The 26,673-nt window shown below is 46.0% G+C and overlaps 1 protein-coding gene across 1 annotated transcript in view; it reads right to left on the bottom strand.

The window, feature by feature from the left end:
- The window catches only part of LOC147895319 (uncharacterized), a 92,500-nt gene that overhangs the window by 48,305 nt on the left and 17,522 nt on the right, over nucleotides 1-26,673 (bottom strand). The window contains exon 2 of the mRNA XM_087383452.1: nucleotides 22,957-23,070. Within this exon, the coding sequence (XP_087239578.1) occupies nucleotides 22,957-23,070 (114 nt within the window). The remainder of the gene's footprint in view (nucleotides 1-22,956; nucleotides 23,071-26,673) is intronic.

Below are 26,673 nucleotides of genomic sequence, written 5' to 3' on the forward strand. Positions count from 1 at the left end.
ACCTTTGTCGAGTAGTTCGGTGACCTGTCTTTGGATTTCTTCATTTTGAGTGTAAGAAACCCGATAAGGAGGTTTCGACGGTGGATTACTGCCGGGAATAAGTTCGATTGGGTGATCCACTGGTCGTCGAGGTGGTAACTGCTTTGGCAATTCCTGTGGAAAAATATCTAGGTAGGGCTGGAAAAAAGGTTGGTTGAGGTATTCAAGAGGATCCTTTGTTGGTGTCTCCTCGACTGCCGTAATCAACAGAAGTGAAGTCTTTACTTAACGTTTACGAATCCACTTCTTTACTTGTAGGACAAAGGCAACTGGGGTTGAAGGAGAGTCCCTAGAACCAGTTAGCTCAATAAGTTTTCCCTGGTGGACAAACTGGATAGTATGGCTGTGAAAACTGATTGATGGATCATAGTCGTAGAGCCACTGTTGTCCAAGTATGACATCATACCGAGAAAGAGGCAAGATGTCGAAGTTCAACTTGTCCATATAATGTTGGATGCGAAAAGACAAGTTTTTGATCCTGGTGTTGCACAAGAAGGTAGTTCCATTTGCGAGTTTAATCTGATAGTCCATGAGACTAGGACTGGTGGTCAATCGAAGTTTGTCGACCATAGAACTAGCTAGGAAGTTATGAGAGCAGCCACTGTCGATGAGGATAGTGACCGTTGTTCCACGAATCGATCCTTGAACACAAAGTACTTGAGTGGCCAGGGAAGGTTCGGGGTTGCTGGCAAGGCTCAGATGGATGGTATTCATCATTCGAACAACTTTTCCTTTCTTGTCTTGTGCTGGGGTAGCATCTTCTGTTTGGGAAGTACTAGGTTCCATATTGGAATTTTGCTTTGGTCGCTTGGGACAATCGAACCATCTATGGTCGCCTGTACAGATGGTACAAAGTCCTTTTGTGTTGGAGTTGTTCTTCTTGTCAGTGGCCGCACCTTTATGTTGGGGATGTCAGTAATGACTTTGTGAAGAAGAAGAGGCGCGATCCTTGGAGGAGTGCTCCTGTTGGAATCCCGCATATGATTTCTGAGTCTTCTGGGATCTTGAGACTGTCGCTGACCTTGATTACTGGAGTTTTTTCGAAACCTGGTGTTATCTTGAGGGCGAGCACCTTTGGCCATAGGAGAGTTCTGTGTGCGATTAGCACTCTACCTCCCTGTGTTTTGGAAATCTGTAATGCGCTCTGCGTAAGCAATAGCGCCAGCTGTGGTGGTGATGTTTGCTTTAAGGACATCAATGCGTAACGAGGGATTTAGGCCTGAGATGATCCTCAATTAAACCATCAATCTCCAGCACCAATGTGGTGAACTGAGAGATGTAGGAAGACAGGGAGCCCGTTTGCTCCAACTGTCGAAGTTTTGAACGTGCTTGGAAGTCCGCATTGGCAGGTATGAACTGCTTACGGAGCACGTGTTCAAATCGTTCCCATGTTAACACACTTTTGCCGTCCTTTATGCGTCTTTGCCACCATAGAAAAGCTATATCCTTGAGGAGGGAGGCTGCCAAGGCGATCTTTTTGCCTTCAGTGAGGTCAACAATATCAAAATACATGCGCATTTTTGCGAGCCATTGGTCAACTGTTCGGCGATTGCGTTGACCATTGTAGGCTTCTGAAAGTTTGATGTCAAGTCTTTTAGTTTTGGAAGCTTGAAGTAAACGGTAGGGGGCACGTAGTTCAGTGTTTTCTACCTCTGGGGGGAATGAATCCGCATAGTCGTCTGGTTGCGTCATGTCATCCTCTGTATGTGTGGTACTTCGAGAATCTTGAAGTTGTTGAGCTTTCTGGACCAAGTCGGATATGCTCTCCTGAAGCTGGGAAATTTGAAGTTGCAGTAGTGTTTTGCCTTGTACGTTGACTTCAGGGGTCTTTTTTGGACTTGAGTCTTTGATCTCTGGAGAGGCTTCACGCGAGCGTTGCGACATATCGGAGATCCCTGTGAGAAAAGCGTGAACTTGTGCTCTAGTTTGTACCATTCCTGGAAGAGGATTCGGGCTGCTCCCTGAGGTTGCTCATGTTGGAGGGGGCAGGCGAGGCAGGATGGAACCACCAGTGGAAATCTGGTAAAGGAGGTCCTGTCTGAGGTAACACTGGTGAAGCCGAAAGTGGTGTTACTGCTCGTGAGAGGACGGGAGTAGGTTGCAGAGTCCACGGATCTGAGAAGGGATAAGGAGCTGCTGTCGAAAGTGGAGGATATCCAGGAGAAGGGGTGCCTTCAGAGTGTAAATACTGTCGTGGAGAAGGTACAACCTGTACAGGAGGATATCTGGGAGCTGAAGGAGGTGGAGAGTACCCTGGAGATGCCGAAGGTGGGGTAAAATTCTCTCCAAAGATGGACAACAAACTCTTTAGGAATATCGGGTTCTGGGTATCTTCGTGTCTCGTGGAACACAACCTATACTGTGCTGAGGAAGTAATGTAACTGAGGTGCCTCATGCAGAAGATATAGGATGTGGTCCAAATCACTAGAAGGGCACGTGACACAGAAGACCCACGATGCGAAAGCTCCGAAATGGGCTGGTTGTGCAATCTGAACATGATATTGTGTGGTAGATGATGCCTGAGGTGTCCTTGAAATGCCGGGTGAATTACCAGGGGTTTCCATGCTTTATGGGAGCGTCTTTCATTTGTTGTAATTTCATAATGACAAGAGAATCCTTAAAAGCAGAATGGAAAGTCTCCACCTGGCAAGGAGAGCAGGCTATCAATTGCGCAACAGGCTGCAAGTACCCGATTCTGGATCGCAATAGGGGCTGGTGCACCAGGTTGCTGCTGTCATGGCGAAAATCTATTTACAGGCTGTTTTGCAACCGAAGAGCTGGCTGGTGCTGTGCTCACGTTGCAGGCTGGAGAGGAGCAGGGCTGTTAAACCAGCGGGCTGTAAGGGCAAGGAAATCTGGCAGCGAAAAAGGCAAAGAGCTGGCAGCGGAAGTGGCACGGCTGGCAGCGTGATGGCGCGTGAAGGTTGCAGCAGGTGGCGTGGGCTGGCAGCGAGATGGCGAGGCCAAGGCGGGCAGCGAATCTAAGAGGGCTGGCAGCGAGATGGCGAGGCCAAGGCGGGCAGCGAATCTGAGAGGGCTGGCAGCGAGATGGCGAGGGCTGAGGCGGGCAGACTCTGCGCGGGCTGGCAGCGAGATGGTGAGGGCTGAGGCGGGCAGACCCTGCGTGGGCTAGCAGCGAGATGGCGAGGGCTGAGGCGGGCAGACCCTGCATGGGCTGCCAGCGAAATGGCGATGGCTGAGGCAGCTGCTGCTACGTGGAAATCCGTACAGTGCAAATGCGTACGGAACGTCAAAGAGGTGCGCCCCTTTTTCATTGGGGGCTGCCTAAGGTTGGGTAGTTGCCCAAAAAATTAAATGGGGGGTTTAATTAACCCTAGGGTAGCTAGGGTAAACCTAAGGTTTGGAGCTGGGTTTTCCATTTTAACCCCTCTAGGTACCCTTTTATAGGTGCTTGGTGCCTAAAAGGTGTGCCTATTCGAAGGGGTGTGACCCTTGGAATAGGTGCACCTTTTCATGAAGGGGTGTGTCCCTGTTTTTAAAAGAGGTGTCCCTACATGAATAGGTGTGTCCTTTTTTCCACGATGCGGTGTGTCCCTTGAGTGAGGAGTCGAGACTCTATATCAAAAGGTGTGTCCGATGGTGGAAAAGGTGCGTCCCTTGGTTTTGGGACAGCCCAAGCACCTGAAAAGACATGATTTTTGTCGTGTCCATTCACATCAACTGGTGATGTGTGGGAGATGGAGAGGCCATAGATGACTTTAGGCAGGGTTGGCGCACAAAATTTTTACGCTCATCCTCTCCATCTCTTCCATGCACAACGTGCACGGATATCCTTCTAGCGGAAAAGATGTATCAGATCGATGCTAGAAGGTGGGGGGCATTTCCTACAAGCAGGAGCGAATTTTGCTCTGATACCACTGAAAGGAATCCTAGATTTACTATATTTAGAAATGTGCTAAGGAACAGAAAGGAGACTGAAATAGCAGAGAACAAGGAATAATTGTATTGCTTGAATGTCTATAGGGTATCTGTTGTGTGATCCATACAATTGGGCCTCTCTTATATAGAGAGTGAAGAGTCACACATGAAAAGGTGTGTGCTCCAAAGTGTGTGTGCATGAAGAGGTGTGTACCCCTTGTGAAGGGTGTGACCCTTGATGAGAGGGTACATTACAATAGGAATGTCTCTTCAATAGGATGTCTCTTGTGAAGGGTTGTGCCTCATAGGAAGTGTCCCGTCGAAAGGACATAGGGTTGTGCCTCATAGGAAGTGTCCCGTCGAAAGGGCATACCCTTCCACAAGTGTCCATTCATCAAACCATCCATAAGTCTAGAAATAGAGAAAGGAATACATCACAGATCGTGATAGTTTTCTACGTGGCTGCTCTGCGTTTGCATTCTGCCCACGCTTTTTTTTTTAAAAAACAGTGCTGATTATATTACTTCGAAAACAAGATACATGAGGTCAGTTTTGCAGCTGACGGGGCTGCGTTCACAAATCGGACGCAGCCCTAAAAGGAAACAGAAAGCTCTCTCTCACGGAGGGATCAGGCGAGTGTGAATGAACAGCCAGAGAGGTGGTGAATAGTGCCACTGAAGGCCCTGAGAAGTATGCTTCCGTCTGGTATTTGTAGAAACCATCGTCCCGTGCGTATCCCAATCACGGAGGAATCGTCTCCGCTTCTCCCGGCCAGCCCGGGAATCTCCCTGTATCTGGTCCCACTGGCCTCTGAGTGTGTGTATAATCTCACTCCAGATGTCGGTCATGACCTGGGCAGTCGAAAGAGAGGTGCCACCGAGGATCTGCGCACAACGCGAGGTCCAAATGTGCCATCCAACGATGCTGCTAATAATCTCCAAGACTGGCTGCCTCTCCTGAGATCCTGTGTCAGCCTCTGCCAGGTGCGGCGGAATGCCCTCTAGCGGCCCCCAAGTCCCTTGTGTGATAAGGAACATGGGGTCCTGCGGGCCTGCCTCGAACAACTGATGAAAGCCAGGTGTGGTGCTGCACCAGCAGAACGCGCCCCAAGTGATCAAACCTAGCTCCGGTGCTGCGCGAGTAAGGATCCCGAAGGTCCACCTCCACACTTCCTGGGCGCGAGTGCAGCTCCACAGGCAGTGTTTTGGTGACTCCTCGTCCTCATGACAGATCTGACAAAGTCCATCCTGACTAACCTGCCGCAACCAGCTCCCCACTGGAAGACCCTTGTGGGCGAGTAGCCAAAGGAAGTAGGAAATCTTCCGTGGCCGCCAGCTCTCCCACAAGGCCTTCCAGAAGGCCTGCAAAAATAGCCTGGAGATACCTTGAGCATACCAACTGGGCCGCTGGATGGGCGGGCGGCTCTGCATCCTCCCGAGAACTCTCCTGCCCAATGTCGTGCTGTAAGCGAAGAAAGGCGTCGGCCCCTGGCCTGTCACAACCTCTGGCCATCCCCACTCACCTGGGTCCCAATCAAGCTCTGACAAGGCCCGCCCCTCCCAAAGCCAGAGTCGCCATAACTGCAGCTGATCCTGCTCTATACTAGGATCGGTCCGCCAAACCTTCCCCACGAGGCCTACAACCCGAACCCTCTGCCACGGGAGAAGGGGGTCGATGAGCACACCCTCTCTCCTGAGTCGGCTGTCCCCCAAAACCGCGAAGAAGGAAACAGAGGTGTTGTCCATCCGGCCTGCAACCACCAGTGGGATGCCACGGGGGGTGAACTGTCCAAGCCAACGGTCATCACCAGGCATGAGCATCTGAATCTCGGGTGGAGCCAGCCAACCGGCAGGAATCGCTCCGTCTATCTCTGTGCGTCTCGCCTGAGCTCCACGGACACCGCCAGCGGCGGCTGCTAGAGCAATGGTCTCCAAGTGTCTGTAAGTGTCCCTCCAAACTCGAAGGGACCGGGCTGGCCCCCGCATCCAACTGTCCCACATGATATGTGACCTCTCCCCCAGCTGAAGGCCCAAGGCATCTCTGACATTCTGCCCACTCTTTCCTCTGCAAACTACCTAGTTCGTGATTACCTAATTTGCAAGCTGGAGTCTAGATTCTGATCTAATGACATTCCTCTTTCTCTATTTGGAGCTACGCTGTTGATTTTCTTCAAACGCCATCAAAATTTTGCCATCTCCAAATCTGTTGCTCGACATTTTGTTGCACACTATCTCCTGGATATTTTGTGTTCGATTACTTCAACATAGAAATTTGATCAATTAGCTTCCTAAAATTTTGGGGCTTTTTTGTTTCTTGTCTTCCCTTGGCATACTTGAAGCCTCTGCTATGTAAATCTTTTGGGGATTTGCAAAATTCATGTAAAATCATCATTTATCTGTATTTTATATTTGGCGATTTTGCTACCTTAAGCAAAATTAACCCCCATTGAGGCTTCTTTCCGACATCTGGTGATTCTCCGACCGGTATTTTGAGAGTCACCATGTGAGTGCTCCATGTAGCTACCCCATGGACTTCACCGACACATATTTTGGGGCATCCATACCTAGTGCTTCATTGACATCGTCATCGACTCACAGGGATGTGCACACATGTGCATTAGCTACTTGGAGAACATCTCTTACTCCTAAGAGATCTATTTTTATTATTCCTACAGCTTGATGTATTTTGGGGTCCTCTGCCTTGGGTAGACCCCCTAAAATGATATGTATTGAGTGTTTGGTTTTCATTGAGTCTAAAGGTCCTCTGCCTTGGATAGTCCTCCTAAAAAGATGTATTGGTTTTCCTATTTTTTTGGTGTGTAGCTTCCTAACATGTCCTGTTATGAAGCCAAGGGGGGATGTACTGTGGGAGCCATATGTATTGGCTTTGATAGGTCTATTTGTTTATTAGGCCTGGATGGAGAGTTCCACGATGTTGGTGCATTGGTCTCCTAGACCTCTGAGTTGGTCATGCATCGATGCATGATGAGCCTCTGAGCCATGCTAGATGAGATTTCTATGTTATACTCACTAGCCTCTAAGCCATGTTCACTTGCCTCTGAGATTGTGTGGGAACTATGTCTAGTTCTAGACCGGCATGCACAGTTTTGATGACCGTCATTGTCATGTTCTGTTCTTGGTTCCATTCCAATAGTCTCTCACCTTGCCTTCATGGGGGGGTGTTGGAATATGAAACCAAAGTGAGTAACAAATGAGTGTAATAGGTGTCTAGGGGGTGTTTTATAGTTTAGTGAGTTCTAGACATGCCATGTGTCATATTGGGAGATATCCCATAGACATTGTGACTTTCTAGAGTCTAGTGTCACACTATATAGTGTTGTACTTGTCTTGAGTCATTTCACATCTTTCAACATCAAGCTTTATATCACGTGAGTATTTTGATTATCATTGCTTAGCACTTGTTCTTTCCATTATGCTTTCCATATTTCCATTCCGTTCCTAGTTAGCTTGGTATTCTCCTACTGCCATGTCTCTTCAAGGAGCTGGTGCAAAGCAGTGTCATGGAAATCAGCATGGTAGCCAGCATGGGAGAGTGGAAGAGTAGGCATAATAGGATTGGCTGACCTGGCCAATCAGACTTGGGCCAACTTGGCCCTAGATCTGACCACCCCTGACATACTGTCACAACTATAGTCTGTCCAACCGCCGACTACAGAACGACCTTAGTTTTTGGCCTTTTGCCTAGCCCTTGGTCCCCTGTTTGGGCTAGGCTTCTATCAGCCCTTATGCCAGCCCGAAAGCAAGGCATACAGTGAGCCAAGGAAGCTGACTAGGGTTCCCCATGTGGCTGTCCTAAATCTCATCTACGATGGATGTACACCTGCTGCCCCACGTGGCAGCCAGATTGCTGCCCACATGGCAGCTCCTCTCCATCCCCTTCATTCCATCCTATGCCGTTTGTCCTCCTCCCCCATGTCCTCCTCATATGGAGGTTCACAAGTGGAGAGGGGACCATGCTTCTCCAACAACTACAAGCTTCTCTCCACTTACAGAGGAAGCGTGGGGTGGTAGTATCTCACAGTCAACTTGGGATGACTAGGGAAGATGAAAAATCCTTCACTAGAAGGCATTTATGGGTCAAGGCCACCACACCTTACTCAAGGTTGGTCCTAGAAATAGCTACAAGCCTATAGAGATTCAAGCTTTGTAAAGAGTTTTCAGATATATAATCACGATCAAACCCATAAATAATGAGAGGTACCAAAGATGGCCTGGGATGCAAGCAAGAAAACATATAAATTTCACTAAGGTCATCTCGGTAGGTACAGGATCTCCATGAATGACTGATTCAAATGGCATGTTGAGGCTGGGAGCAATACTAATTCACCTTTGCTCAGTATGTGATGCGAGCCTTTATCATGATTAGGCCAAGTTGGCACCTAGACTATTGCCAAGGTGCTAAGAATGCCAAAATTTATAAGTCTTCAAATAGATTTCCTCCCAATTATAATCAAGGCGATACTTTATCCATGATCAGGCCAAGCTGGCACCTAGACTACTGCCAAGGTGCTAAGAATGCCAAAACATATAAGTCTTCAAATAGATTTCCTCCCACAATTTATAATCTTCAAATACATTCCCTCCCAATTATAATCAAGGCTAACTCATCAGCACAAATTCAAATTATTTTGATTTCTCCTTCAATAACTTCTTTCCCTCACACCCTCCAAATCATGAGGCCGCCGTCCAGGACGCCTTTGGATATTCCCGTTCTAGGTGCTCCCATTGATGTCGCACATCACACAGTTTAGGGCACTAGCGCTCCAGTTGCAGCCCTGGCTACAGCTTCTCCCCCTAACTCAGCGGTATCCCTACTTCTTGACAAGGAACTTCATGTTATTTCTCCGGTTAGAGAGGCCTCCACATCTTTCTAGGATCATGGCATTTCAGAGCAGCCCTTTTCCTCGACTCCCCTCTTGGATAGAGGGCAAGGGGTTCTGTAGACTATTGATCTGCTTCCCTTTGAGGGGATTCTTCGCACTCCTATGACAAGTTTGGTTCACAGGAACTCTTTCACAGCCCTGGCAAAACTCACGGGCTTCCTAGAGGAGGGCTTTGTGACTTCTACTTTTGGTGAGACAATGGTTGGGGTTCCTGTTGACAGGGTGTCTTCGTCCTGTTGGCAGGGTGTCTTCTTCCTTAGGTGGACGAGTACTTTCACCAATGGACTTCCCTCTACTTGGCTCCCTCCCTCGCTCATTTAGTAGGAGGCATTCCCCCATTGACGGGTTTGTTTCCGCCACTAGGTTGGGTAAGATGTTCCATGCTTCTTCCTCCCGTCGATGAGGATTGATAGTTGGAACATACAGGGACTCCCTCATCTGCCGCCATAGATAGTTGGTTAGGAATCAGCTTCATCTAGGTGTTACTGATGGCTCCATTGATGTCTTATTCATAATGGAGCACAAACCAGATGCCACAGATTGCGCAAAGACAGGTAAATTACTTTCAGGCCACACTTTTTGGTCACCTATTTTGGGCACTAGGGAAGGTACATGCATCTAGTCTCAGACTCTTTTCTCCCCTTGGTTGCTGGACATGGAGTTATCCTCCCGTCTAGAGCCCAGTGGATTATTATTTTGATTGGAAGACGTAAGATTGGATTCCTCAACCTCTACGCCCCCATAATAGAGGGGATCGTGTCTTGTTCTAGGAGTTGCTCTCTTGGGCCCCCATTGCAGATTGTTGGGTCATTTGAGGAGACTTCAACATGGTGGAGTTACCCTCATATAAAAAAGGAGGCAGAGAGGGTCTTTGGAGAGGGCAGCTTGGGATGCCTTCCTCTTCAGTTTCAGTGGCAAAGATGCTTGGTTTGATGATGCCTTTCACACTCAGTCACAGTTAATCCTGTTTTCTTGGCTGAACAGGAGACCGTAGATGCCTATCTATGCACTGATTGACCGTTTTTATGTTGATGATTGGGCCTTGGATAGTTGGGCCTTGGATAGAAAAGGATCAAAACGCATGGCCCCTGGGGTTTCCACTTTGAACCAATTTCCGGTGGTGTTGCTGGTTCCTAAGCTGCAATTGAGAGGTCGATCCGCCAGTATTAGGCTTCTCAATGCTTTTATGCAGAGAAGGACCTCACAGAGATAGCTTTGTAGATCTCGGTGATAGGACAATACCTGTATCAAGTTTTTTAACATTGTATATAGCTGTGGGTAGGCACATAGTTGTACACATCTAGGGTAGGTGTGGGCTTTTGGCATTTGTGGATTTTTCTTTCACAAGTATGATGGACTAATGTATAGTTTTTTGAGACAATAAAGTATGTTTCGTAGGGACTTCATGGGAAATGATGAAATGCAATGTGGTTGTACCAGACTTCCAGAGCAAGGGTGTCCAGTGTGTGGTCAAGTGAAATGTTTTTGGGGTCATAAAAATCAAGTCATGAAGGGTTTTTTTATTTTATTTTCCTGATTCAATGTGCACTTACATGTTACAGGAATTTGATATGTTCTGGTGTCCATGTCAAGGGGCTTTTCATGTGTGTGTACGGGGAAGCATGCAAGTCTTAATGTGCATGCTAATGTGTGTGGGAATTGTGTGACCAAAGGTCCAAAATGTGCATTTAATGTGCCTTGGGAGATATTTGCATTTTTTAAATGGAAGAGTGGCAAATTCTACGTGATGACGTGGATGGCAGCTACTAGAGAGTGCTGGAAAACGTTGATGAGCGAGAGAGATTGCGCGGGGGGGGAGAAAGCGGAGAAGGAAGAGAGAGGAAAGGATCTGCTGGTCGATGAACGGATGGTTCATGGGCTTCAAAGTGTTGTACAAAAGCAGTGCGTCAAGGTGTAGAGGGTTGTGACGATCTAAGAGGGCGATTGGGCTGTGTACGGGCTGTCAACGGTGTGTGATGATCTGAAAAAAACACAGGGCTGATGGATGATTAGCTGAGCGGAGAGCTAACGGGCTGATCGACATGAAGTATGATCGATTATTGTTACCTTTAATCACGCACAAATGTGCAGGCTGCGTGGGGGAGCTTAGCTGGAACAGAAGACAGATTGGGAGTTGTCGCTGTTGGAAGCACTCGTGATGTGGCTGCTTACAATTCTGAGTATGACGTACAGCTTGTGTGCAGATGCAATAGTGACTGAACGGAAGTCATGATAGGGACTTTGATCGTTGAGGATTCATGAGTCTATAGGTGGAGGGGATGACTCGAGGGATTAGCATTCTTGGGGGTTCTTTGTGCATGAGGATTCCATACAAGAAGCATAAGTGCGAGCTGTTTATCGTATACAAGCTGCTGGAAGGAGGTGTTGTAGATACATCATGTGTGGTTGATTTGTCGTACAAAGAACGACTGGGTGTATGAACAATTCTTGGTTGACACAGAGCTACAACAAGTCAAAGCCTTCTTTCCCCTCTTTCAAAGAGTCTCTGTGTTCCTATGTGTGTGTTCTAGTCAGATTGTGTGGGAGATTGACTTGTTATTTGTGTGCTCTAGATATCTGCTCTGGAACCTAGTTCATAAGCTCATCATCTACGAGCCCACATTGCAACTGATCCCTATGAAGTCTCAGCTATTTGACATGGTGAAGAACATAATTCCTGGTTGTCTTTCCTTTTTTTTTTAAATCATCGGTTTCTCACTTGCATGGTGGAGTGCCTTCCCCTTCACATATGCCAGCTGCCCTCTCCGATACCATCTGGTTGCTAGTACCAAGAGACGAGAGATTGGTGTTCTCCTAGTGCTTTCCCTCTTGCTCCTTGCTCTTCCAAGAGATTGAGGTGAGGGAGGCCAAGAAAGAGGAGCTACTCTCCCTCTTTTCCCTTGAAAGGCAGCCCTTCTTTCTTTACGCTTAGCCTCTCCATGAGCTGCGGATTCTGCTGGACATTGGAGCTAATTTGTGGAGTTGGAGCTGTTGCGGATTTTGTTGTACCATCAGCCTCGAGCTCAATGCATATTTGTGGTTAAATTTGGAGCAACTCGGTCACCATTCTTGTGGGCATTAGTAGGTGTCTTCGTAGAGGAAAAAATAGCTCGTTTTTTGCTCAAAAGCAGTCCATTTTTACTCCAAGACAGCTCGTTTTTTGCTGTTTTGGGGGCCTTTTTGTGAAGGAAATAGTTGCTTACTGTTGTGGAGACGTTTCTACTACTGGTCGCCTTAAAAACGACCTCATTTGGAGCCGTTTTTTAGGAAACTACCTACTTGAAGAGTGTTGCTATGCTGCTACTATTCACGCCTCAAGAATGCCACCATCTGCCCCAACTGCAACATGAGCTGCTACCTATGCTCTTCCAGCTCATCCGATGCCTTTTCTTAGCCGCTTTCTGCCCCGACTACAAGATGAGCTGCTGCTACAGCCCATACTATTATAGCCTTTGCTTGAGCTCTGACTTCAGTCCATATTGTTGCAACATTTGAAGCAAACAGAAACTTTGGTATTTTTGTGTGTGTGTATCCTATATATGATTGTACTTGTGTGTCACACCAACGCACATCAAGGAGTCTACATTAAGCTTATCAATGTGAGTGTTTCCATTTCGCTCTATTGCTTATTTCCATTTCCTTTCACTTTGATTATGTTCCATTTGAGTATTATATTCTCTCCCTAGCCTGCCCTCTCTCTTTCCCTCTCCCTCTCCACCATGTTCCTTCAATATTATGATAGTTAGATGCTACTCTCCCTCTCAATCTACAATTTATATATTTTTTATTATTTATTTTTTTAAAACAAAAAGATTACTTCATTAAGTATAAATGAAAGCCGCAAGAGCAAGCTCAACTACGGGAGTACATCATGTCATGCATGAAAGAAAAAACAGCTCAAAAAGAGCTAACAAAAATCCAAGGTGGAGGCTGAAAATTCCACCTCAACCCTGAAGTAGACTCAAAGAAGATGGAGATCCTCTCCAAAATTTAAAAAAATAATATCTCCTGGCTGTAGCTGCTCTGTAGGATCCCTGCATGCTTGCCCAGATGACCATCAACGTGTGTATAATATCACACCATATACTGGCCATAGACTGGGAAGGGTGAATCTGTGAACCCTCCATCGCCTCCATACATCTGGCCCTCCAAATATACCAAGCTACAATGCTAGCCAGAATCTCCCAAGCTGTGTCTACCGAGGCATGAGCAGCTCTAAAAGGAGTGAAAGGAACATCTTGGAGAGAGCATGACGTCATATAATAGAGGATGAGTTTGAGTCATGTCCCTTGAAAAACACCTGAGGGCCAGTACGAGAGAAGGGTGTTTTATAAAATATGCAAAGAATCCTAGCAACACCCTTCCAGATTTTCCTTGCGTGTCTGCACTTAAACACAGCAAGCAAGAGTTACATTGATCTCAATTTCCGTGCACCCTGAGATGGGTTTTTTTGGGGGAAAAATGACTCTCCATGTTCAACATCATATCGTCTTATGAAAATGTGGATTTAATGTCATTATCAACCATCTTAAAACCATTGACCTCAAGAGCTCGTTGGTTTTGTGGGGGGAAAAATGAAAAAAAAGGCAGGCACCACATGCTACCTTGGCATATTTCACATAAAAGTATCATAATTTTATAAGGCCTTTAGGTCACGTAAGCACTCTTTGAGTGGAAATATACACTCTGAAGAACTCAAGGGCATGAAGACCTTTGAAAAGAGAATAAACATGGACTTTAACAAGAGCATGCGAAGATGATTAGAAGCACCACAACTTGCACACCTAACAAAGGTGGAACTTAGAGACGTCTTTCCAAATGTTGAGATAGCTAGGGGAGGGGCATTTTCCCAAAGGCATTGCTGAACCTGACTCAACTGCTACAGGGTATCGAGAAAAAGTAGTAGGGTCAGTCCCGAACCTAGATCTCCACAAGTTCACTGCAATCCCTCCATGAATAGAAAGCCAAAAGAAGAGAGTGATCTTTCTATTTTTGAGGGATTTTTAGAGCCGCCTCCAAAAGTTTTTCTACACCTCTACAGAAATATGAAAACTATCCCAATGAGGAGCTCTGGAGGGCCTCCAACCTCTACTGCTAAGCTGAAATCTCCTGGCATTTCTAACTATGTAATGAAATAAGGGGATGCTCTTCTCTCGGTGCCCTTCACCAATCCATTCCCACTCCCCTGGGTCCCACTGCAAGAACTTGATGGAAGAACCACCATATAACCAGAGTCTCCAAGATCCATGTGCCAAGGGACAGGGTTAGGATCAAGATACCACTATGAGTCCACCGTGCCCCACTCCAAGTAACCTGCAATCCTAAGAGGTTGGAAGGCAACCTCCAAAAGAATATCATCTGAAGATCTGAGAAGTCTACCTCCCGACGACTGAACATCAAATACAAGAGTCTCCTCATGTGCATCCCGCAAGGCAATGACCCATCAAATACAAGGGTCTCCTCATGTGCATCCCGCAAGGCAATGACCTATAAGGGAACACCCGTCCCCGTAAAAGCTCCCAACCAAGTGGACTCTGTGATCGGCAAGTCACTTGTATCTATTCACTCTACTCGTATGGCTGCATCTATCTGTTGCATCTTGATTACACTCCCTCTCAGGTGGCCAGCTGATAAGAGTCTCTAATCCTCTGGAATCTGTCTAAAAGCCTTCCAGGCACCTACAGTGGAAGCAGGTTCCCTCTCCCATCTAGAACACTACATATAATGTGACCTCCTAGTAATCTACCATGCTCATCCAAAAAGGATTCATTTCACATAAATGGATACCTGTCTATTTCTTCATGAGAGGAGGGTGTAACTCTCCGAAGAGTGTCTCTGAAGTTGCCCCAAGCTTTCAGAATGGAAGCCATGAGAGGGGAGGAGGGAGATCTAAGATGGCCTGAAGTAAAAATCCATCTCGAGCTGTCCATCCAATCTCCCCCGTGAGAAGGTGTACAAGACTGCATGCTACGTAGGAAAAAATCTCTCCAAGGCTCCTGTCCAAGCATCAATCCTCTTACTACAAATTTGCAGAGCAAGGCCATACACTGCAAATTCGGATCAATAATGTTGAGACCTCCTTCCCTAGTGGGGAGGATGAGGGTCTCCCAAGCCACCCTAGCTAAAACATCTGAGGTGCCATCTAACCCACTCCAAAGAAAGTTCCTGATCAGTCTCATGGGCTGAGATATACAGCCTCTAGATCTGCACCAATAAGAGCAAACGAACCAAGCAGTAGCCAATAGTACCTGGTTCACAACCACAACTCTGGATGCAAGGTCAAGTCTGGCAGAACTCCAAAAAATGAGTTTCCTCCTAATGCTCTCCACCAACATGGGAGCAAATTGCTGTGTTGGAGAGATGCCCACCCAACCTGGCATCCTAAGTACCTGATGGAAACACCCCTCTGAATCCAAGTGAATCCTATCTCGATCCCCCAATCTGGAGTGTCCTCATTACTAATCCAAAAGCCATTGGATTTGTTCCAATTAATATGGGCCCTGCTGTAGTTCCAAACAAATCCAAGGCTGTCCTGAAAGAGGTGAGTGTTTGCGGTGTGGCATCCAAAAAAACAGCCGTATCATCTGCCAACTCACTATCCAAATTCTCATGCCTCAATGGAACTCATGCCTATAATATCAGCTTGAGCTCTAAGGTAGTAGCTCATATCTTCGGCCACAAATAAAAAGAGAAAGGAAGCTAAGGGGCATCCCTGATGGACCGATCTGGTAATCTTAAATCTATCTCCCCTGACTCAACCAATGAGAACCTGGCTATGGGCTGATCTTTAGAGAGCTGACACCCCTTTGATCCATGCATCTTTGAATCCAAAGCGAGCGAGCGTACCCTCTAGAAAACCCAAGTCTACTCTATCATAACCTTTTTCAAAGTCTAAGAGTAGAATGGCAAGCCTATGGCCGTTATGCATGGCCCATTTAGAAGCCTCCCATAATGAGAGATATTATTGAAGATGCCTATCCTGCCATGCACAAATCCCGTCTGCGTATCATGTATAAGATCTGGGAGAAAAGGCTACAAACGTAGGCTGATTGCTTTTGCTAGGATTTTGTACAAAGTGCCCAACAAAGTGATCGGTCTCCACTGAGACACTAAATTCCTGCAACCCCCTTTTGGGAATGAGGTCCTCAGTAAGTGAGTCTAGCATCTAACCCAAGTCCCAAACGCCCTGCAGGGCTGAGGTAATGTGATCCCCAATCTGATCCCAAAATAAAATAAAGAAAGAGTGTGTAAGCCCATCTGAACCAAGGCACTTACCCTTGTAAGGGCAGAGAGAGTAGTCTTGAACTCTATGTTGGTAAACGGTGCATCAAGTGAGACTATCATATCTCCGGTCACCAACATAGTAAATGCTGCCAAATAACAACTCGAGCATCATCTCTGGCCTGAGTGTCAAGATCTACTGTAAGGAGGCATAGAAATCTGTGGCTACCTATGGATGTGTCTGTAAAACTCAACAAGCTGTGAAACACTCTCCCTACTATGTCTGGGGCCAAGAGTAGAGAAGAACTACTTGTTGACCCTACCTCCCATCTGAGTCTGAAATGACTCCCTGGCATGAAAGGCATACTCTGCTCTCTGATCTAACAATGATTGTTGCTGCTGAACCCTTGCTGCAGCAAGGCACTCCTGAACCCAAGCATCTGTAGGCCTCTTCTGCTCTTCCCTCTGAGCAGCCGCCGTATGCAGGTGATTCGTACCCAACTTCATCCAGGTGTTACCGGGGGCCCCATTGATATTCTCATGATTCAGGAACACAAACTGGATGTCACGGATTATTCCAAGTCAAGTAAGCTTCTCACAGGGCATACTTTTTGGTCACCCATCTTGGACACCAGGGAAGGTACTTGTATTCTTGTTCCTTCTTCGATGCTTCCCTTGGTCATCCGACATGGGATCATAGTTCCCTCTAGAGCTCAGTGGATCATTCTTTTGCTTGGTGGACGTAAGGTTGGTTTCTTAAACCTCTATGCCCCCAATTCAAGAGGGGACCATGTCCTTTTATGGAAGGAGCTGATTTCTTGGTCATGCATTGCAGAGTCTTGGATCATTGGGGATGATTTCAACATGGTTGAAATGCACACAGACAAAAGAGGTGGTAGGGAAGGTGGTTTACATTCCCTAGAGAGAGCAGCTTGGGATGCCTTCCTTTTTTAATATGATGGCAGAGATGCTTGGCATGATGATGCTTTCCACACTCCACCGCAATCACTCCTGTTTTCTTGGTTGAACAGGAGATTTCAGATGCCTATCCATGCACGGATTGATAGATTTTATGTGGATGATTGGGCTCTGGACAAAGGTGGGACAATATGCATTACACCTGAGGTGTCCACTTCAGATGACTTTCCGGTTGTTCTGTTTGTTTCAGATCCTCATGTGAGGAGTCGCTCTGCCAGTATCAGGATCCCAGATGCATTCTATGCAGAGGAGGGCCTCACAAAGGTAGTGTTGCAGACTTGGGTATCTCACATGCACAATGGGCTGCTTTCCCTGTCAGATATAGCAGTTGCCCTCTTAGATATTAGCGACTTTTATCACTCAATTGCTCGATTCAGGAGAGGTGAGATCCTCAGGCAAGAGATAGGTATCGCCAACAGTTAGGTGGTGAGGTACACCCCCGAGACCTTGAACGTTCCAACTGACAACCCTCATCGGCGTGAGGAAGAGGTCATATGAAAAACCCTACCCGACCTGGTAGCGGAGATAACCCTCTCCTGGGAAAGAATCTTCCTATCAAGAGGAGGGAAGTCAAATGGAGAAAGCACTCCCACATCTGCAGAAGGGGAAGCTCTATCCACAGTGATTTGAACAAGGTGCTCCCCAAGGGTAGAGGGTACAAACTCCTCCTCTAACTCAAACTCTACCATGTCTGCTAGAACTGCAAAAGAATTACTAAATGAGGCAACTAGCACAAGTGTGTGGAGGATCCCTATGGAGGGTGGAGTAGAAGCTATAATCCCCTTGCCCCTCTCAAGAGGTAAAGCTGGCTCCTGACGGGACTTGGCTAAATAAATGTCATTGGAACAGATTATGGTCTGGGTTTCGGCAATGAGTTGCTCCAAAGATGGAAGCTCCTTCACAAAAGCATCTGAGGGGACAGGAGCAACCTCATCCGCACAAGGAACTAGGACAGGAATATCTCCTACCTGTAAGGTAGGGTCCGTGCCGTCATGAGAAGCCTCCTGAGGTAGAACTGGCTCCTCAACTCTGACTGGCACCCAACAAGGGATGACATGAATAGGACGTGCTGATGGTCCTATTTGCAAAGAAGAAGGTTCGGGACGAGATGTTGATGGTCCTGGACAAGAGGTGAAAGATCCAGCAGCACGAGAATTGATAGGACATGCAATAGATCGGAAAGTAGGTCCAACTGCGGTGGTGCTAAGAGGCGCAACACCCATGGACCTTTTAGGCCGTTTCTTTTTTCTCTTCTTGGGCAATTTCTGGCAAAATGCCTAGGGGTCCTGCAGATCCTACACTGAGCCTGTCTCCAAGCAATCTCGACTCTCTGCTTGAAGAATGAGCCATCTCGATGCTGGAGCATGATGTGGTCATCCGTAATGTTAGGGTCAGAGACAACGACCCTAACACGTGGTACTCCATCCGTCCTGACTGCCCCTGTTGCAGAAGAAGGCATCCCAGGAAGGGGAGGGATCTCGATGATCATCCCAAAAGCGGCTATAATGGACAATAAGATTTGATGGTACAACTAAGGGAGGCCGGGGAATCTGAGAAAAGTGAAAACGTGCAGCCATCCTCCTCCATAGGGTCAAAACCTAGCGAGAAGGGTGTCAAGAAAATCAACCTGGTGGAGCTCAGTGCCAAAGGATTGGCCTGAAGCCATGTACTTGCTCCATCCAAGGAGTCAAAAACAACATGAAAGAAACCTCGACCAAGCAAATGAATATCTATGAGGTGCTCTGCGAGGTCTCCAGTAAGAGCGGCAAGCATCCAGTCCCTGGTCTATAACCTAGAAGGGTGGGACCCATGGATGTGAGCAAAGAGTGATGTCGAGCTCTCCTGCTCTATATCTTTTTTGAGCTACTGCAACTCGTCTTTTAAGAATGTGACGGTTTCGTGGCTGATGGAAGCGGGCGAGGATTGACTGAAGGCAGAGCCATCGTCAATCAGGGTGGAAAGGCCGACTCGAACACTGTTGAGCACCGTCCGACTAAAAAGTTGCTAAGGAAGAGGGTGAAGGCAGAGGAGAGTCCAAGATGAGGGTGAAGGTAGAAGGAGGGGATGAAGGGTGAGGGTGAGGGTGAGGATGAAGGGAGGAAGAAGGGTGAGGACGAGGATGAAGGGAGGGGGGATGAAGGAGGAGGGGAGGGGAGGGGAGGGGAGGGGAGAGGTAGGCTGAAAGGGTGGGAGAGGAAGTGAGGGATGCAGGGGGAGGGGGCGGGGGAGGAAGGCGGGGGAAAGGGGCTGGGGGGGCCAGCGGAGGAGGTAGGGGTAGGGGCTGAGGGGGCGGGGGTAGAGAGCGTGGGAAAGGGGGCTGAGGAGTAGGGGTAGAGAACGGGGGTAGAGGGCGGGGGAGAGGGGATGAGAAGCAGGGGTAGGGGGCACCATACATGGCCATCCAAGCAATTACCACAATGGTGAGGCTACTTATACATGCATGCAAGTGGGTTTTCGACATTATCCTTTGCACACAGCCATCCTGAACTTCCTACAACTTCCATCCTCTCTCACAATAGATCCCTTTGGGCACATCTAGTTTCAAAACTTTCCATCTAGTCCCTCCCCACAATGGATCTCTCTAGACACACTAAGTTTCAAGGCTTGCCCTCTAGCCCGTCTACAATCGATCCTTTTGGATACACCAAGTTTCAAAACTTGCTATCCATCCTTGCCCAATTGGTCTCTCTGGACACATTGAGTTTTAAAACTTGCCATCCAACCCCTCCCAAATGGATCCCTGTACACACACCAAGTTCCAACAGTTACCATCCAGCTGCTTCCATCACAAAATTGTGACACACTCCGCATCTAGCTTTTCCCATATTTAGAAGCCCGACATGGGTTCTCTTATCAACTTCACCAAGATGACGAAAGAAGATGCGAAGGAGGGATATGTTATCTAACATGATTAAAAGATTCCTATCGATGAAAGCCTGATTTAGGGAGGATGTGAAGAGACATAGTAGCTAGCTAGGAACGGAATGGAAATATGGAAAGCATAATGAAAGGAAAAATGGAAAGGAAAGAAAGTACAAGTGCAAGGCACTAACCAAAATACTCACAATGTATTGACAGCTTGATGTTGACAACTATTTGAGACTCAAGACAAGTACAACACTATATAGTGTGAGACTAGACTCTAGAAAGCCATAGTGTATATGGGATAACTCCCAATATGACACGTGGCATGTCTAGGACTCATTAGACTATAAAACACCCCGTAGACACCTAGTACACTCATTTTTTTAAACTCACTTTGGATTCATATTCCAACACCCCCCCATGAAGGCAAGGTGTCTCGACTACTGGAATGGAACCAAGAAGGGAACATGACAATGATGGTCTAAGGTAAGGGACTATTGGAATGGAACCAAGAACAAAACATGACAATGATGATCATCAAACTGTGCACCCTATGTAACTCAGAGGCTAAAGTCTAAGCGTGTTCAGAGGTTGATCCAAGCACTCTCATGGCTTGAGACTCAACATGCTGAGAGGCTCACGTTATAGCATGGCTACATGACCAGCTCATAGGTCTAGGAATACACCAACATCCTAGAACTCAGCCAGGCCTGATACCGAGACCTATCAAAGCCAATACATGGCTCCCACAATACATCCCCGTCTAAACCTATCAAAGCTAGTACATATGGCTCCCACAGTACATCCCGCCTTGGCTTCATATCGGGAAACCGGGATGAAGTCACACACCAAAAAAATAGGAAAACCAATACATCTTTTTAGGAGGACTAGCCAAGGCAGAGGACCTTTAGACTCAATGAAAACCAAACACTCAATACATATCATTTTAGGGAGACTACCCAGGGCAGAGGACCCCAAAATACATCAAACTGTAGTAATAAATAAAGAATAAATCTCTTAAGAGTAAGAGATGTCCTCCAAGTAGCCACTGCACATGTGTGCACATCCCTACGAGTCGATGATGATGCCAATGAGGCACTAGGCATGGATGCCACAAAATATGTGTCGGTGAAGTCCATGGGGTAGCTAGGAGCCGTCACGACGTGACTCTCAAAATGTCGGAGTGAGAGTCACCCAAAAGTCGATGTAGAGGCCTCAGGTATCACTAGCAATCGGAAAGTCGATCAATGCGAAGTACCTCATGCACAATCAAATAAGCAATGTTGGGGAAGTCACTATAGTGTAGTGTGTCGAAGTAGTGTCGGAGTGCTTACATCATCCTGGAAGCATCTTCACTTCCAATGCAATAGTAGGAAGTGGAGATTCACCTCGGGCAAGTCAAATTGAAGAAGAGATGCCCCTTGCTGAGAGCTCAACAAGTGGGACTAGCTAGAGCTAGAGCTGCGTGGACAGCAGTAGCAGCTAGGAGCCAATGTGGGCTGTTGTTGGCCAACGGAGGGGAGCTAAGAAGATTATACGGCAGAGAATGGTAGGCAGAGAAGCAGCATGGCGGGTAGAATGGCGGGCAGAGGAGCAGGAGGATGGCGGACAGAGAGGTGGGCAAAAGAGCAGTAGGATGGCGTGCAAAGAGGCGGCCAAAATGGCAAAAAAATGGCAGCTCAGTTGACTGAGCAATGGCGGGTGCTGCAGCTCCACGCGGACCTTCCTTGCTGAGGCTTGGGTGGAAGAGGGAGTGCTGAAGGAAGGAGAGGAGAAGAGAGCTAAGGTCGAGAGGAACTCATGAGGAGAGGGAGTGGAGAAGCTAGCCTCTCCATAGGTCTGAGATGGGCTTCAAGACCCCCTCATTCCTTGAGGAAAGCTAGCTCTGATACCACATGAAGAGACATAGTAGCTAGCTAGGAACGGAACAGAAATATGGAAAGCATAATGAAAGGCAAAATGGAAAGGAAAGAAAGTACAAGTGCAAGGCAATAACCAAAATACTCACAATGTATTGATAGCTTGATGTTGACAACTATTTGAGACTCAAGACAAGTACAACACTATATAGTGTGAGACTAGACTCTAGAAAGCCATAGTGTATATGGGATAACTCCCAATATGACATGTGGCATGTCTAAAACACCCCCTAGACACCTAGTACACTCATTTTTTTTAACTCACTTTGGCTTCACATTCTAACAGTCTGCACTCCCAAAGGCAATACTGTACTGACTCAACTGCCATGTGACAACGAGGACAAGTAGGGTCAAGTCCCGAACCTGGACCTCCACAGCTTCACTCCAATCCCTCCATGAATAGAAAGCGAAAAGAAACGAGTGATCTTTCTATTCTTGAGGGATTTTAGAGCCTATGCCGACAGTTTTTCCGCACAACTGCGGAAATCTGAAAACTATCCCAATTTGTTGCTCTGGAGGGCCTCCAACCTCTACTGCTGAGCTGAAATCTCCAGGCATTTCTAACTGTGTAGCGAAAGAAGGGGAAGCTACAAACTTGCAGAGTAAAGCCATACACTGCAAGTTCGAGTCAATAATATTAAGACCTCCTTCTCCTGTGGGGAGAATGAGGGTCTCCCAAGCCACCCTGGCTACAACATCTGAGGTGCCATCTAAACCACTCCATTTTGGTTAGGTAGCTTGTAATAATTTTAGGATAATTTATCAAACCATAACAAGTCATTCTTTGGGGGGGGGGGGGGGAGTACATTTATAGTTTAAACCAACCATTGATTTTTTAGTGCAAATTTGTTAACTATCTTACTTAGATAGTATTAAGGCTGCATAAAAACTAAGCCTAATAAGATGTTTGTCCCACAGTAGAGGTAAATGCAAAGTACAAACAAAGCAATCACATAATGTATTGTAAATGACAGATGAATTTTCACAGGATAGACCAAATGAAATTTAAACTATCACCACGTCTATAATTTTTAACTTTTTTCTTCATTAGTTTTAATAGTGAACTCTTGGTGTGATCTATGAGAGACATAGTTTGTTGAATTTACTTCATTAAATTGGTTAAATTTCTTGTATTAAGGATGGGAGACAAACCTCAAGCTTTTCATGTTCTTCCTTTTTTGCTTGTAGTCGTGTTTCACGTAGTGCTTTTATAGTATTAGGCCATCTTTTGGCCCTTTCATCTGATAAATTCTTCAAACATAGTTTCTACATCAAATAAGACATGTCTAAAATTATAATTATAAATTGTAACCAAAATATACCTGAACTCTCTCTCTCTCTCTCTCTCTCTCTCTCTCTCTCTCTCTCTCTCTCTCTCCCCCAATGCTAGCCAACCTGTTTGAAGAAGCCCTTCTGCAAAGGTTTTCTAGCCTCCTAGATCAAAGACACCATCATACCTATCCACAAGGTAGGGAATCCCATGGATGTAGGCAACTATGCAAGTACCCGACTATCATGATTTGTCAATTGATGGAAAAGGTTTATGGTTGAGCTCTTGAGATTCACATTCATGAGCATATTGATAGCACAGGTACATGAGTGATTAGGCAATAAAGTTTCAAATGAGATCAATCAACCCTAGATCACATTTTCTCCTTACAGTTCTTATAGATAAGACTTGACGTCAAAAACAAAGAGCGTTGCTTCCAAAAGGCCTTCGATTTTGTACCAGAAGTGCACCTCATTGCACGCTTTGATCCTTGGATATTAGACATGAAGCTATATGGGCAATCGTGTCTTTGTATGAGAGAGTTATAGGTAGGATGCATACCACACAAGGGGTGTCAAAGATGGAGAGCGGCACCATTGAGATGAACTAGGGATGCCCTTCTCCCCACCCTCTTTGGCCTTTACATTGATCAGTTGACCTCCTTTGTTTACAGACACACTAGGAGGCTGATAATACATTCTAACATAGTCTTAGCATGCTATTTGTTGATGTTAGAGACAACACACGGACTTAAGACATGACAGCTTTGCAAAGCCTTTTGTGAGGGTCATGAGATGAAGGTCAACCTAGGTGAACCAAGGTGATGATCTTTAACACTAATGACACTTAGGCTTAGTGTGAGACTTTCACACTTGCAGAGGAGCTGACAAGAGGACATGCTTCCTTATCAATACTAGAGAGAGTGTGTTTCTATTAAATCACATGGAGAGAGGGGGAGGCAATTGGAAAGATGGAGACATGGGTGAGGCAAAAGCTTTAGCTACATTGATGTTGATAGGAAGTACAATGCCTCATTTTATAGGCAGAGGATGCCTTGTCTTCCCTACACATATGCATCACTAATGATGTAAGTTTTGAGAAAATCTCATTGACATCATAGATGGTGTCACACACAAATAAAATCAAATCCCCCAAAGGTCAAGTGACCCATCAAGATTACACAAGACAAACAACATTCACATTAATATTGAAACTAGAACCCTGTTCACACGGCAGACTCCGAAATATCCCGACAAGCTCCTCCCTTGGAGAAAAGGGTGGTGAGACCCATTGTAAAATGTAACCAATCTCGAACTCCACTGCAATACTGCAAAGATGCAGTCTCGCTATGCACACCTCCCATGCCACAACTATCCCGTTAATCAGCTTGTGACCAACAACTGAGACTGTTACAAATGTCACCCCCATGACTCCTAACTGGTATCTCAAGAGACTTTTGTAGAACAAAGGTTTCCATACAAAAGATACAAATGCAAAATTTTAGAGGGACTACCCAAGGCAGAGAAATCCTCCTAAAGATGAAGTTCCTGAATACAAGCATTTTCAAAGGTGTCAATGTTGGATTCTTCTTCTTCAGCTTTTGTGTGATGTGATTAGCATGGTGTGCTTGTTGCTCCTTTTCTTTTCTTCTTTTTGAAGCAGAATGCTTCTTTGTGACTAAAGTGCTTGCAGTAACAGCATTGAATTTTCTTTCCATCTCTCCTTCTTTGAAGACGATGCAAGGGCAAGGGCAATGCCTATGTACTCATCTTTGCTAGAGGTTTCATCCATGTTTCTGCAATCTTTCTCCAGCAATAAGGCCACCATGTCATTGAATGTGGTTGGTGCTACACAGAGCAACTCTAGGGAAGATTAGAATTATGTTGTATCCTTAATGCTCTTGATTAGGACTGTCATTTTGTCTTGATCATCTGGTTCACTTTTGAGACCAGTGAGTTGATTGATAAGAGAGTACATTGCAGCCAAGCGGTCATTGAGTTTTATCACTTTCAGACATTTTAAGCTCGTAAAAATTTATCTTTAAAAAGAATTTTGAATTGGTATGTTGTTACCAAAAGTACATTTGAGCTCGGTGTGCTGCCAACTTAAAATCGATTTGATGTACAAGAGAGTCAGCTAGCTCTAGTCCAATAATGGCAAATTGCTCTCTAATTGCATTGCTTCCAAGATTTGAACTCCATGGAATTTGATGAAGGAGGATCATGTTCCCAAAAACCAACTCCCAAAGCCCTTCTCGCATCAAAATAAATCACAAAGAGCCCAAACTTTTTCTCAAAAATAGAAGCAACAGTAGAAGAAAGAGAGGTCGACTCCCCAAAACGTGGCAGAAACAGCCAAGATGATGCATCTCAGCTTCCTCAGTGTTGGAACATGAAGTCAAAGTGAGTGTTCTAGGTGTGTTTTTATAGTCTAGTGAATCCTCGACATGCCACGTGTCATATTCGGAGTCATCCCATATACACTTTGGCTTTCTAGAGTCTAGTGTCACACTATATAGCGTTGTACTAGTCTAGTGTCACATCAAATTGGTCTACATCAAGCTTTTCTATCATGTGAGTATTTCACTGCTTCAAACTTTCCATTTTCTTTCATTGCTTTCTAGTTCTTCCATTTCTTTTCCATTATGTTCCTCCTACTATGTGCCTTTATGTGGTATCAGAGGCCATGCTCCTAGCCATGTCTCTCCTTCCCCTTCCAAGAGGTTGGGGATGTAGAGATATATACAATGATATGGTAGTGTAGGACAGACTAGGACTTTGTCTATTTTAGAGTTTTTGTGTGCTCTAGTACTTGGACTATATATACCAAGTACTTGCACTTCATTTGGTTGAACATTTTAGTTGGAGTTCATTTGTGTTCACTTCTTGTTCTCTTGTGTTCACAACTCTCCTCCATTTTTGTTCCTACATGTGGTTGCGATATTTTGCACCAGGAAGCACTCCTTAGCTGGGCGACTTTGTTTTGCATCGCGGGCGCATTTTTTTCTGGCAATTTTTTTTTTCAAGAAAATTACTTCATTAAGTATGAAAGAAAACCACGACAGCAAGCTCAAATGCGGGAGTACATCATGCAATGCATGAGGGAAAAATTGCTCAAAATGAGCTAATGAAGAACCAAGGCGGAGGCTGAAAATGCCATCTCGACCCTGAGGAAGACTCAGAGAAGAAGGGAGATCCTTTCCAAACTCTGAAAAAAGTAACTCTTCTGGTAGTGGCTGCTTTGGAGGATCACTGGATGCTCGCCCGATGCTCGCCCAAATGGTCATTAAAGTGTGTACTGTGTCAGTCCAAATACTGGCCATAGCTTGGAAAGGGTGAACCTGGATACCCTTCATCGCCTCTGTATACCTAGCTCTCCAAATATGCCAAGCTGCAATACTAGCCACCCAAGACGTGTCTACTGAGGTATGAGCAACTCGAAAAGGAGTGAAGGGAACATCCTAGAGGGAACAAGAATCCACTGAGTGTCTGAAGAGACCTAGTAGCTAGCTAGGAACGGAATGGAAATATGGAAAGCATAATGAAAGGCAAAATGGAAAGGAAAATGAAAGAACAAAATGAAAGAACAAGTGCTAGGCA

Source organism: Dipteris shenzhenensis, chromosome 13, assembly GCF_047967505.1.
Source record: "Dipteris shenzhenensis isolate YYH24624 ecotype China chromosome 13, Dip_SZ_1.0, whole genome shotgun sequence".
NCBI lineage: Eukaryota > Viridiplantae > Streptophyta > Polypodiopsida > Gleicheniales > Dipteridaceae > Dipteris > Dipteris shenzhenensis.